This window comes from Anneissia japonica, unplaced genomic scaffold (assembly GCF_011630105.1).
Source record: "Anneissia japonica isolate Jap-2015-1 unplaced genomic scaffold, ASM1163010v1 scaffold287896_len759773_cov187, whole genome shotgun sequence".
In the NCBI taxonomy this organism is placed as follows: domain Eukaryota; kingdom Metazoa; phylum Echinodermata; class Crinoidea; order Comatulida; family Comatulidae; genus Anneissia; species Anneissia japonica.
In genome coordinates this window covers 281,088-296,168 of record NW_022739421.1, presented here as the reverse complement: position 1 = coordinate 296,168, position 15,081 = coordinate 281,088, and the positions used below count along the sequence as shown (strand labels likewise).

At 32.7% G+C, this 15,081-nt stretch overlaps 1 protein-coding gene across 2 annotated transcripts in view; it reads right to left on the bottom strand.

Moving 5' to 3' along the window:
* Window positions 1-51: 51 nt before the first annotated feature.
* LOC117117889 (UDP-glucuronic acid decarboxylase 1-like) overlaps window positions 52-15,081 on the bottom strand; it is a 16,455-nt gene continuing 1,425 nt past the window's right edge. Inside the window, exons 1-13 of one of the 2 annotated variants that reach the window (XM_033262364.1) lie at window positions 12,614-12,846; window positions 11,119-11,158; window positions 8,981-9,035; window positions 7,914-7,957; window positions 6,900-6,960; window positions 5,664-5,844; window positions 5,391-5,555; window positions 5,138-5,259; window positions 4,391-4,554; window positions 3,825-3,885; window positions 3,370-3,427; window positions 2,106-2,209; window positions 52-1,719 (exon numbers count right to left, since the gene is read on the bottom strand). In XM_033262364.1, the coding sequence (XP_033118255.1) occupies window positions 1,615-1,719; window positions 2,106-2,209; window positions 3,370-3,427; window positions 3,825-3,885; window positions 4,391-4,554; window positions 5,138-5,259; window positions 5,391-5,555; window positions 5,664-5,844; window positions 6,900-6,960; window positions 7,914-7,957; window positions 8,981-9,035; window positions 11,119-11,158; window positions 12,614-12,779 (1,326 nt within the window). In that variant the 5' untranslated portion in view covers window positions 12,780-12,846 and the 3' untranslated portion in view covers window positions 52-1,614. Of the gene's footprint in view, window positions 1,720-2,105; window positions 2,210-3,369; window positions 3,428-3,824; window positions 3,886-4,390; window positions 4,555-5,137; window positions 5,260-5,390; window positions 5,556-5,663; window positions 5,845-6,899; window positions 6,961-7,913; window positions 7,958-8,980; window positions 9,036-11,118; window positions 11,159-12,613; window positions 12,847-15,081 lie in introns of those variants that run through there. The other variant, XM_033262365.1, reaches the window with a different exon arrangement.

The following is a 15,081-nucleotide window of genomic DNA, read 5'->3' as shown; positions in this document are numbered from 1 at the left end:
ACAAGCAATTCTAATGATAATCGTAATAAAGATAAACACAATGACACAAAATTCAATACAAATTCTAACTTATTTTATTTGCAAATAAAGAAAGACAATTTTATTCAAATGTACAGTAAAAATAGTTTTCCTCAAATCTACAACTTATCGTAAACTCTGTCATATCTGTTTTAGACAATGCAGTAAAAGCAGTCTACTGCTTGGGGTCATGCCTATTCCTTGCAACATTTTACTTTTACATTGCCAAATTATTATTATATGGATAGTCACAGAAAAAGTGATAGTGATAGACATTTATTTTATTTAAAACAATATTACAAACTTAAAAATTAATGTGTTTCCGACAATGAATTATTGACTTTGAAAGCCTTTAAGGAAATAAAAATTGCAAACAGTGCAATAATTTTTACCACATCCTGCAAAATGTATAGAAGACAAGGAAATAGAAAGAATAAGACAACATTACAAAACATGCGCAACGTTGGTATTAGTTAAAATCTATAAATTATAACAAAAATACATGAAATAGTGTAATGATATACTTTTTAATATTAATATTTTCCATATGCAAGATCAGATTCTTGCACTGAACTTATGAAGAAAAATAAATTTAACATGTTTTACTGATGTATAGGACCACTTATAAAACACTAATTCCTGAACAAAGTATTAATGGTTTATGAGACCACTAAACATAATGTTAGCACCATGCAAATAAAAAAAGTAGCTTACATGAATAATTTCTAGTTTCAAGCTGAATGAAAAGATAAATTTGACTTAAAAATCTAAGTAAAATTTAAAGGTCCTGGTATTTACTGCAACTGGAAAATTATACACATTTTGGTCAATTAAAAATAAAAACATGATAATGTTTTTATATTTAATCAAGAAATTATCCTCCATGCCTCCCCGACTCAATTTCTGACCCACTGCTGCCCTTCGACCTCTGTAACCTTTCACATGGAGTCAGTGAGGGCAGCGATGAGAAGGGCACTTAAGCCTCCTGTCAGACATGACTCGTTAATCCGGGCACTCACTTCGCTGTTGGCCGACACGATTCTGTGAAGAACGTGCGCGCAATGGATCATTTTTAATGACGATCCATTCAGACTGCCACCAAAAATCAGCAGACAGTGTTGCATCGTCTATCGTAAAAAAACTTGTTTAAAATACATACATGCTAGTAAGCTTCTCAAAACAGCTAAAAAATGCCTAAGAACAGCTTAAAATGGTCTAAAATTACCCAGTATCTCTAGACGCCTGGTGATTAGCACCCTGGGTCCCTACTAATGCTTTGCTCCATTAGACAACTGAACTGCTTGTCGTCATATCCAGGCGCCACCACTTACTTGGAGTGTATCCGTCTATTGCATTCTGTTCAACTGTGAAATGATGTGTGTTCATCATTTGCCTCCTGTACACTTCCCATCTATAATCCCCCGCCTCCTTTTACCTTCTCTATCAGTCCCTGACTCCTTTGCCTCCCCTGCTCGCCTTCCACCAATTATAGAAATTTTGTTAAAACCTTATTTCTACTTTAATAAATATTCAAATTTGGAATTTGAGAACATACACCTCTTAGTGCGCATACACCTCTTAGTGCGCATACACCTCTTAGTGCGCATCACGTAAAAACTTTGGTTGCCACATCTTGTCGCTGTGCATTAATTCCGTGCGGAAGTATTCAACAGTTTTTGAAATTCCTTCATCAAGTGGCACCTAAATGGAAAGGAAAATTTTGGAAGAAAATATATAAATATGGAAGGTATAGAATGTATTATTTATTTCATATCTGGGGCGGATGCAGGATTTGACAGTAGGGGATGCATGAGTCCAGACCACTAGGCGCACGAAAATTGCACTCCCAAGTCTCTAATACCTTAAAAATCTTACTGGTAATATGTTCATATCAACAATACAATACAATTATTTTCTTAATACAATTTAGGGTGATGCGTTTGCACTGTTTGCATCTGCCTCTGCCCGCGCCTGCATCTTCTTAAATATATTTAGGTATAATATGATGATGATATGATGATAATGATGATAACAATGATGGTGTGTCATGATGATGATAAAGGTATGGCCTAGGGAAATTTACACACCTTTGGTTCCCACTGCAAGAGCCTCTTTGCTTTACTAATATCTGGTTTTCTTTTTTTCGGATCATCTTGTGCTGCCTCCTTGTGTACTATTTCGCTAGTTCCTCCTGAATTTGGGAAACAAAGCAAAACATATTTTAATCAATTAACTCATAGTTTGGTCAAAGGTCAATGGTTGTACACTTGCATAGCGCATAAAACATTCGTCTCTATGTGCTTTCCAGGGCAACAGAAAAGAAAATAAAAACAGAATAAATGGTTGAAACAGAAAAAAGAGTGGTAGAAAAGAAAAGCTACACAAATAAAAGAAAATTAAAGAGAAAACAGTTTGAAACATCAGTTTGAACTATGCATGCCTGCATCCAAGGTCAATTGACATAAACCTATGTTGTGTGTATGATTGTTCATTTATGTCGACTGACCTTGATATGGGCATGCACAGTTCAAACTATGAATTGACTTATTAACAGAGATTCACTTATTTATAACAATAAACTAATAATAATTATTTGGACGTAAAAACTTTACAACAAAACTAAAAAATATACAACCATAAGACAATCCCTTTCTCATGACTGATACTATTGGCAACCCTTTTAATATAATATTTAAATTTATCTGCTTCTTTCCTAACCAAAACTAAATAAAAATGTTTCCCTTCGCTCTTTTCATAAACAATGCATTAAAACTACACTTCAGGAAATATAAATATAAACTTAAGTATGATAATGCAATAGATAAACAGAGATAATGATATCCCATGTATTTAGTTTACAGAACACTGTTAAAACCAGTACACTTGACGTTGGATGAGATAGAAATGTCATTACCATAAACATATGCTATTGGTAAACTTTTTAATATAATATTTAAATTTATCTGCTTCTTTCCTAACCAAAACTAATTACTAAATATTTCCCTTCCCTCTCTTCCTGAACAAGACCAACTTTAGCTCCATTGAGCTGTATTAAAACTACAATTCAAGAAATATAATTATAAACTTAAGTACTATAATGTAAAAGATAAAACAGAGATAATGACATCCCATGCATTACATGTTTACAGAACATTGTTAAAACCAACACAAGAAATATAATTATCATAAACATATAACTAAGAAAGGTACTCAATGCATAAAGAAACCACTATTACTCAGAAAACACACAATACTACAATTACAGATGAAAGTAGTTAGGTAACACAAAAGATTAATAGGGGGCGCTATAACATACATTTTCATATTGTATTTAGTTGTTGATTCTCTTACCAACAAAATTTTTGATAATCTGAGCAAATTCCAAAATGGTGTGTTCATCTGGATTTCCCTAGAAGAGAAGTAAGAAGATTAAATAAATAATGTGACATAAAATGAATGTGGAACATATATTTCTTTAATAGAGAATGTATACGCACTGGAGTTATGTGCTATTATCGCTATACTAAGCCCAGATAATCTACAATGCTGTCACCAATAGAGAAACTCTGCTTAATACAGTTTCAGCAAGATCATTGTGCATCTAGGTAGTGATGCAGCATTTTACATCTCAATCTATGATCAAGTAGAGGTGACCTCTTTACGAAACTGTAAACACAGTTTCTGTGTTTGCATACAAAATATTAATATTATTACAAATTGTTGTTTTTCTTTAAATCCACATTACTTTTTCATCATCAATTATTTTTTCACTATAAAGAATATTGATAGATTTAACCCTGACTTACTATGTTGACAGGTGTTGAAACTTGACTGTTCATCAATCGAATCAAACCATCTACTAAATCTCTACAAAAATAACATCATTTATTATTAGTTCATAATGAAATGTATTTAAAATTTTCTGTACATTAAATGAAAGTAAAATAGCTTAACGTGATGCTTTTTGTAGGAATATGTGCCTGTCTCATTGACTGCTCTCTGTATATTTCTTTCTTAATTACTTCTAATACTGTTATTCTAAAACATTTTGCTAAACTGGTAACAAAAGTATCGTATATACAATACTAAGGTAAGAGCTGTTGGCGCAGCAGTTGGAAAGTGGTCTCTCAACCTTGGTCAGGGGTTCATGCCCTCACTGTCCATTTCACTTGTGTCCTTAGACAAGGCACTTTATCTGTGGCTGTCTCTCTCCACCCAGGAGTATAGGAAGGTTGATACACCAATGCACTGACTGTATGTACAAAATGGTGCTTGAGCCATTGACAGGAGTAGTATTGTAATTAAGTACAAAGTAGTCATGGCAATATATGCATCGTAAGCCTACCATCATACTCTAAATGTTTGAACTTACGTTACATATTGGAAGCTGCGAGTCTGCGTACCCGACCCATATATAGTAATAGGGTCGCCCTGCAGCGCTTGCATAATGAAGTTACTGACCACTCGTCCATCGGCCATGTGCATACGTGGTCCAAACGTGTTAAAGATTCTTGCTACTCTTACTTCAACATTTTCCTGCAAATTTTAGAAGACAATTGAATATACTTGTTTATATCATATCCAAGATAGATCTAACAGGCCATAAAACAGGCTATCATCCTCACACAAATTTGTCAGAATCTCAGATTTTATAAAAAAAAAAATATTTTTATTTCAATTTTTTCCTGACATCAACTTGTCAGGTTTATATTCCACAGAACAGGTTATAAGTTTGACCATAATAAATTCCCACTGTTTTCAATGTCATGTTTGTTACTTGCCCATATGCAATCTCACACAGACAAAAATGAATTACTGTACTGATTTGAATGACATATTGGATTTATTTTAATCAAAATATTCTGTCCCAAAATGAAAGTCTTGTTTTTATGGTAAAAATATAAACAAAAATACTAACATTATAGTAGAAATATAACATTACAAATAAATTAGGTTTTTAAAATTCTGGAAATCAATAGTTTCATACCGGACACACACTACATTTGGAAATAGTATGCAACCACCATTTTATAAAAAAAAAACAGCAGCAACTTAGTGCATAAACCTTGACAAATTCAAATAAGAATCATAATTTAAAATCATATGACTTATGGCGAACCTGCTTAGCGTATGCATAGCACATGGTCTCAGCAACACGTTTGCCTTCATCGTAGCACGCCCTAGGACCAATGGGATTCACATGACCCCAATATTCCTCTGTCTGGGGATGTTGCTCTGGATCTGTAAAAGGACAATCAAATAAAATTCTTTAAATTATTCAAAGACCATAAGAACCAACCTACACCTCCATACTGGATACAATATTTTTTATGTTGTGAATGATCAAAACTAAATAATGGAAACAACTGTACCTCCATAAACCTCAGATGTTGATGCCAGCAGTAATCGGGCCTTGACACGTTTAGCAAGGCCAAGCATGTTTAGTGTACCCATTGAGTTGGTCTTTATTGTTTTAATTGGGTTATACATGTAGTGAGGGGGCGAAGCTGGGGATGCCAAGTGGTAAATCTGATCAACTGCAATTAAACACAAAAAATTAAAACAGTTTTGTTTAATAAATTGTTTTGGAAACAAATCAAATTACAACAGAATTACACAAATAATATGGAAACTATGCAAACTACCTTCAATCAAAAGCGGTTCCACAATGTCGTGGTTGATCAGCTCAAAGTTGTTATGCCCAAGCCAATGCTCTACATTGCGTTTACGTCCAGTGAAGAAATTATCAACAACGGTGACCTCATGACCTTCCATCATCAATCGATCAACAAGATGAGAGCCTACAAACCCTGAGCCACCCGTTATCTAACATGTAAAATAATAATTAATTCATATTTTAATAATCATAATAATGGAACCACCAGTATATTAAAATTAAAAGAATACATTAATAACAATAATAGTAATCAATTTGAAATGATAATATTAAACTAACAGTATTCAAACAAAATAAATATCAAACAGTGTATTATGGCATTAGTTTGATGAAGGAAATATAAACTTAAAACTGAGAAGCAGAAACTTAATTGAATTGGTTAAAAAGTGAATAATTCTCTGGTTAAATAAACAGTTTCTTTTAAAATCAGCCTATAGCATACCACAGTCGTGTCATCACAACGCCAGGTAGCGCCCTTTGTTTACAACCAGACGTTAGTTACCGTTCATTATGCTGAATGACTTCATAGGCTTTCTGGAATAGGCATTTTAAAATCTAATATTTTACCATCAAAATGTAAGCTTGCATTATATTAGTTATCGAACACATATTTAATCATCAGTTAAAATTTACAAAGAAAAACTAAGATACAACATCTAAATAATTACGTTAGAAATTGAGCTCAAATGGTTTGTCAGTGGAGAAAATGACATATCATTGAACGCATTTTGCAACAATAGCAACGGAGTAGCATCACATGGTATTGTGACATAATACTGTAGTACTCTATGGTCTCCCAGCACAGTCTCACAGCAATTTAATTAAAAATCAGACATAATCTAATCTCCCAAACAATCTTCCAATGCCAGGGGCCAGATTTATCAAACTAGAAATCAGCTTAAATTTGTCTTAAGTCCATTTTTTTGCTTAAGTCAAATTTATCCATATTGCTTTAAGCTTAAAAATTGCTTAAAATTAGAAAGTCGATTGTACGTTGGCGTCATCTAAGGACGATTGTTAAGCCAAGAATTTGCTAAGATTGGGTAATAAATAAGTTTAAGATATTTATTAGGGACATCTTAACTTTTTTGACTTAAGACATTTGCTTAGTTGAGATTGATAAATCCCTGGCCAGGGCCCTGGGTTGAAATCATATGACAATAGGATTTTCTCATAACTGAAACCACTCCCTAAGATAACTTGCCAATACTCTCTTGCGATCTTTTTCTGTGAGAAATTTTACTTCTGGATACTTCCGAGTAGTCCTAAATGGGTAAAAAATGTTTCAATATATTAAGCTGTCAAGTTGTACAAATACACATATTTATGACATCCCCTTAATGATGCCTGATATTGTCAATCTGTTATTTACTGTATACCAACACTTGTTAAATCCAAATGTTGGAAATTCAGTTTGTGCAGTTTCTTTTAAATATTTCATGTTACAATAAATTTATCAATTTAAATCAATCTATTTATATATTATTAAATGTATGAATTCAATATATGGCCAAAGAAAATATTGAGTTTCCAAGCCCGACCGACCCACAATCTGAAAACCTATGAGCAGTTTATTTTAGGGGCCAATAAAATACTGCTTTTTAAAATTTAACTCATACATTTGATCTCTCAACAATGATTTTTAGCCCTGTTACAATTATACCAAAATGCATGGAGTAAGGCATAAATAGTTACGGATACACAGACAGACTGATTATAACATCACTGTGCTTGGACAGCCTAAAGGTTACACTATGATGATAACGATCAACAATAAAAAACTGAAAAGCAATTGTTCATTTTGAAAATAAAAGAAATAAGAGAATTTTTCATACTAGCACGATTCAATTAACGATTTGTCGTGTACATGATAAAAAAATTATTTCACAATTTAAATAAAATGACCTCATATTCTGGGGAAACAATAAAATCGTTTCTACTACTACGATTTTATCATTTTTCCATGATTATGATGTCATTTTGTTTGATTTGTGAAAATATTTTGTTATCATATACACAATAAATCTTTATTGAATTGTATTTTTGTGAAACTTCTCATATTTCTTTTATTTTTTATAGAAACAATTGTTTTTAGCTTTGTATCGTTGAGTGCTATCATAATAGTGTAAACATGTCTTAATAGTACTTCATTTATTATTGATTTTTAGTTTTCTGTTGCATAGATTCAAGTAGAATCTTTGGAGAATTTTATACTTACTTGTTTTCCAATTCTTTAATTTTATCAACTAATGGCTGAACAACCTGCAAATGAGAAGGAAAAAGAATCATTAATTATTAATAACAACTAAATAAAGTACAGTAATATTTTATAGTATTATTGGCATAAGTAGTAGTATTGGCATTTGTTTTATTATCCTGCTCTGTTATATGTATGACATTGAGGATGTTGCTAGAACTTTTTCTATAGCAAGATTACTGGACCAGAAAGTATCTAATCTCTTCCTAAGACACAGACCACAACTTGTTAATATAAATGGTAATTTTTCTAATGAGCAGATTTTACATGTTGACATTCCACAGGGTCTGTGTTATGTCACATATACTGTGTACTTTATTCACTGCTAGTACAAACAATTCATGTTCTGTAATTAAATTAGCGGATGATATGGTAAGAACAGATGGTGGTTACATAAATATTGAAAATGAAACTCTGTATAGTAATTTTGTAGTTGAATTTGTAAACTGGAGCAAAGACAACAATCTTGAATCTTGAGTATTTCAGATGTATGATAATAATTTATTACTCACATCACGAACTAACACATTCAAAGAAGATTGTGTTAGTTCATGAAATCAAGAAAGCGCATCAAAACATGCGTTGTTGTTGTTAACAACTTTTTGTGTGGTAAAGAATACAAAAGTGCTGGACAACCAATACGCCCTTGTTTTGACGCGCTACTCTGATTTCACAAACTAACAAAATCTACTTTGATTGTGTTAGTTCGTGACGTGAGAGCGACAAACTATTTGATTTGTATAGGTGTTCTGCAGCTGTTTGGTTTCTTCTTGCCTTTTTAATTTTATTGTTTTTTTACTTTTGTTTGTCATGGCTGAAATTAGAATAAATAAATAATAAATACTTTTATTTCTACACTTTATACATCTTGATGATGTTTTAAAATTGCTGTTATATTCTGTGACATACAAAATAAATCAAATCAAAAGGCCCTCAGTAAGACCTCAACATATGATGTAGGTAAAGCTGGTTACCCTTTGTTTTGGTAAAGATTATCCAATGTGAGGGCGGATTTATCCAATCCTTACCTTTCGTATTTCACTTTCAATATCTGAATCATGATCATCCTCCATTCCTCTTTCTCTGTAAAATATTAATATATAGCACAGTATTTATTTTATTTATTCAACAATGTTTCATGAAGGGCCTTTTACAGGGCCGGCGGAACGTTTTTCAAAGTGGGGGGGTCCCACTTATAAGCAGGCACGTAACAGGGGTCTTGGGTCGGGGGTTTTAAATTAAAGTCATTAAAAAATACTTCAGAAGTCGGGAAATCTCATTGTTCACCATTTAGAAATCAACATTTTCCCGGGAAGAACTCGAACATCCCTTTCCCTGGGTTCATTGATTCATTATAATAATTTTCAAGAGGGGAACACCTTGAATTTTGAAGAACTTAAAAGTAATTAAGTTCTTCAAAATTCAAAAAGTTCTTCAAAAAAAAAACAATGGGAAAAAATTACCAGACCGTTTTCAAGATGGGAAAACCTTGAATTTTGAAGAACAAAAAAGTAATCAAAAGAAAAAACTTTCAGATAATTTTTTCCCATTGTTATTACAGTAAATAGGCCTTATGTGTGTATACATACATAAAAAAAGATTGAGTAAGTTGCATACGTAGTTTTTTCATGAATCGATAAATCCCAAAAAGAAAGGTGGGGGGTGGGGAGGTCCTGTGGTTCTTCCCCGGGAAAATTTTGATTCCTAGAATGCAGGAATTGAGCTTTCCCGACATTTGAAGTGTGTTTTAATGAATTTTATGTTCTTCAAAATTCTAATTTTCTAATAGCAGAAAAAAAAAAAAAAAATCAGCTCACGGGTCCTGAAAAGGTAGGTCTAGAATCCTTTTCTTTTTCCCCTTTTTTTGTTGCATAAGGGAGGGGTCAGGACCCATGATCCCCTCCTCCCAGACATCTAGATGTGTATAAGAGACAGAATGTAACTCGGTCGGGTACTGGATAAACATTCTCTTTCCCATCCTTCTCCTTCTTCCCTCCTTCTTTTTTTGCATTTCCGATCATACAAAGTTCTCCAGACATTATATATTTTTCGCCAAAAAGTGGGGGGGGGCCCGGGCCCCCCCGGTTCCGCCGCCCATGTTTTACAGCGAAGCTGACTCAAAGAGGTCCTCAAACATACAAAATTTAAAATCCAACAAACAACTTCAGACAAATGCTATACTAAGTAATACTCAATCGAAAACAAAAGAGATCGATGAATTCATTTAAACAGATCAATGAATTCAATTAAACAGAGGGTATGTATATCAGAGCTCTTAAAGATTTCAAAGGAATCAGAATTTTATGCTGCAGTAACTAAACCAAATATTTATGAATATACAGTAGCATAATATTCTATACTCAATGGTAATTTTTTTTTAAATAAAATAAAATGCCGTAATTGTGGCTATACTGTAATCAATGAAAGAAAAATGAATTACTGTATGCTGTCTGATTAAGAAAAATAACTGCAAGTACAGTGGACATATCAAATAAGTAGGTCACCAAGTGAAGCACACTTCTCGTGAAACCACAGCTTATGTAGTAATTTTGTATAGGTTGACAATAACATTTTATATATACAGTACTAATTATTCTTTACTTCTGTAGAAGGCACTTGTTACTTTAGTGTTTTTGTAATTAAGATCTTATCCTTTTCATACCAAACAAAAATACACAATAACAATACACAATCTACTGAGGTATTTGAAACACAAGGTAGAATTATTGAAAAAATCTTTCATGAACTTCAGAGGAAACCAATGGATTTATATCAATCTCAAAAGTTTAGGATTTACTGCAATTAAACCACAAAAATAATAACGGATTTAATGAAATTGGGTCAGTCAAATAAGATGATCCTTTCATGGCAACTCAACTGTTACAGTTTTATTTTAACTTAAATTATGAGTATTAATTTTTAGTCAACCATGAGCTACAGTACTCATTTATCCAATAGTTATATTCCAAACTTTGGCTTGCAATCATTTAAACCAGCCTGTGATAAGAGAATTGTTTCTTTCTACATTTTCAGTAGAAACTCACCCTGACTTAACATTCATATATTTACAGTACTGCATGCAAATGATGGAAAACAAATTAAGAATTCTATATGGCATTAAAATATAATGTCAATAATTAGGAATAAAGCCTTTTAATTCCCTTACCTTGTAGATACTGCTGATTTACCAACACCGCAGCATAATCCTGAAAGCAAAGAAGGAAATGAAGCATTTAGATTTCATTTTCATAAGCACAGGAAGTGAAGACATCTCAATCCTTAATTTAGATCTATTTAGATAAATAAATAATTAATATGTATACATACAAAAGTAAAATTTCAACAGATTGAGATTAAAGTATGTTAGTATTAAACATCAAATGAAAAATGTAAGTAATAATAATTGAGCATATAGATTTCGCTTAATACACACTTGTGGCTCGTCTCAACTCTCAACCAGTAGCGCTCATGTCAACTTTCACACACAACTCTAAGATACTAGCTATAGTATAACTAATGTAGTTGCCGAGATTGCTTTCGACTTGATTGTCCACTAGTTCCCATAATTCAACGCTACCATAATTGGAAGCAAGGCACTTATCTGCATTTCTTCTCTCCACCCAGGAATATAAATGGGTCCCTGGTGGGGTTGCCTGCTCCTGCGCAGATTCCAGCAGCAACACTTAAGCATGTGGGCTCAATGACCAGGGAAAACAAAGCGTTTTGTAACCTAAAGGAATAGGCGAAATATAAAACTACAAGCTAAACTAACTAAACTAACGTCACAGTAGCACGGGTTGCACCCGCATCATGGATGTGTTAGAACTTACTAAGTAACTAGTGTAACATGAACAATTTCAATCACATGTCACTGGCTTTGGATCACAGCAAAATAGAACATGGGAAACTGAAAGCAACTGGCATTTATTCGTCCTTTGTGGGAGTGTCTGTCCTCTCAAATTGCAGTCACAGTTGCTCAAAGTTTCTGTTTCAAAGATCAGTTGATGCCGAAGTCAAGTTCCAAGGAGACATAAATGGAGCTTTACAATCACAAAAAGTATGATGTACTGTATCATAATAAAGGTCTCCTCTAATGAAAGACCCCTCCAATTAAAGACCACCTCTAATTAAAGACCACTTTTCTGTAGTCCTAAATTAACAAATGTCTTTTGTTTTTATTATTCTAATTAGTGACTAAAGCTGCTAAAGACCATGGAACTCTGGTCCTAAAAATGGTCTTTAATTGGAGGGAGACCTGTATTAATAATTTATAGGTAATCATTAAAAACCAAATAACCAAAATATTTAGTCGATAACTATAAGTGTAACAGATTTAAGTCAAAGAATAATCGACATGTATCAGTAAATGTAAAAAATTATATAGAAAATTGGAAGATATACTATATTATAAAAAAAAATATTCAAAATTGATATATAGATAGACATTAAAAATCAAATAACCAAAATATTCAATACACTGAATATTCAATTATGCAAATTCATCATTAAATTTTACAAGTGCTTTCCTTCACTGAATAAATTGATTTTGTGGACCATATTTTATGTCAGACTGTTAAATCCTGACCTTTTGATTAACAATAAGTATGAATGTATTTATCATATAATAGTAGCTATTTCCTGCATATTAATTACTACTCTACCTGTGTCTTCATTGCAACCATCTGTTGAATCACATGTCTGCTGGTCGTCTGCGTCCTTCTCTGTTTCTTTACATGTTCCAAGCCTTTCACACATTGATATGGCATTTATTTGGCCAACATTTATCAAAATTACTCCAATTAAGTTGATAATATTACTTAGCTTCATGACTCAAGAAATCTTTACTTCATAGCGCACTATGACTGTATGACCACGTCGGCATAGTAGTTATTGTAACCACAGTTAATTCTGGTTAAAGGGTTTTAACACAAAACAACCACTCAACCATGTACTCCTTTTATTATTATTGTATACACCTTTCCAATCAATTGTTTCCATTCAAGTCTCACTTTTGGGATTTTGGAGTTGTGAAAAACTAAATATAATTTGAGTTAGAAATGTTATTAATGCTCTCCATAAAAGCACATATAAACTCAATGACAATTTGCATAATTGAATATCTGTATGTTTCAATATGTTATAGGTTTCATCAATTTCTTGAACAGCAAAATTGTATATCATTATGATTTGATTCTGTTTTAAATCAGTACAGTGTTTTTCTTATCTATGTATTTTGTTAATTTTTTTTCCATATATTTTGTTACTTCTAATAGATACTTGAAATGCCATTTCATTTCACTTGCAAAGATATTAATAATTCAATTAAGTATCACGCAATTTATTAACTTTCACAATAATTTCCAAAAATACTTTATCTTTAAATTTGCTGCCAGAAGTGCAAAGGAATTTATCAAAAACTATCTTGTTTTGAAATATCAGTTAATTGACAATATGTTTCATTTTTGTTCTTTTTGTTAATTAAGCAATTAAAAGGTGTTCTTTTTTATTTGCAAGTATACAGTTTTCAGTGGCAGTATACTATTATAAACAATTAAACTTTAAACATATTTTAATTATTATTTATTTTATATTGGGATTATAACTGATAAGTCACCATGCTAAAAATTTAGATACATCTAGATTGCTCCATAGAATTCATACCTCCGCCGGGAATTAGGGGCAATTTCTATTTTCTTTTATGCTCTAGGCGTTTCAGACAATTATTTTGAAAATTCTGTGACCTTGACCGTTGTCCTTTGACCTTTATTAATTATAAATATTGCATTACTATTATAATTAGAGTAATAAAAATATCCTGTTAAAAAACAGCAATGAATAGGCCTACATAACATGGGAGAATGTACAATAACAAAACAATGTCAGAAGTATAGTGTTCTAAGTGAATCCACATGATTTCATGAATGCATTGCGGCATGTGTATTCATCAAACAATGCACAATACCATAACATTTTAATGCTTTGTTAGCGTCAGAGTTGATTTTGATATCATTCATTCATTCATTCATTCATTCATTCATGGATTTTATTCAATAATATTCAATATAAAAAATTCAGGCAAAAAGTTAAAATTACGATTATGAAAGTGATTCATTATTGAAAGCGATTCATGATGTACAAAATAGATAGGCCCTATGGAGCTCGCTTCATCAATAGGAGCACACACAATACAAAATTTGACATAACAGTAAAAATTAAAAAAAACACAGCCAATAAAATTTCATAAATTGAATAAGGCAACACAAACGTTTTGTTAATTTATATCTTGTTACTACCTTGGCGCACCATGTGACGCCCACTGTAAACCTCAAACCGATAAAACTCCAGCTCCTAGAAGAACCGCTTAAGCCTGGTTTCCTGTCGACGTAAGAAGGCAGATTTACTTACGATTACATCGTTTTATCGAAAGAAAATGCGATTTGACAGGAAACCGATTGCGACTGGTGCGTTGTGAAATTGACGTAACTTAAGCTAAAATCGTCGCAAAACAGTTTTGGACAGGAATCCGACGTATTGAATTTTCATGTGATACGTCGTTTTCCACTATTTGACAGGAAACTGCGATTTAGTGGCTTTTTGTTGAATGAACTCACATACGTTGCGTTGCAAGCGATTCTTATGAAAAGTTGACTCCAAGTCAACTTTTCATAAGAAACGTAAGCGGAAACATATGCTGTCTGTGTATATCTTGCCTATACAGCAACATTGTCGACGAACTAGAACTCTCAATGACTTACGTATTGATAATAAAATGGTTAAAAAGGAGCATATCCTCCATTTTTTTCAAACACAATGATAGGCATGTAAAATCTTATAGATTTTGTTAGCCCTATACACAGTGGCGGCTCTAGGATATAATTTATGGTGGGGTAAAATGTCCGAATTGGGGGGGGACTAAGTATTTATGGGTGTAACTATAGCGCGCAGCGTTATCTGAGGGCCAAAGGCCGGATCCGGGGTTGGGTATGGGAGGGGGACTCCTAGATTGCTTGAAATGGCTGGGATGGGAAAACTACAGTAGGCCTATTTTTTTCTAATTTTTTTTTTTTTTGGTCCGACTGCCCGACGAGCTTTGGTCGATGGGTGGGGGTGGCTTGACAAGACCGATGGG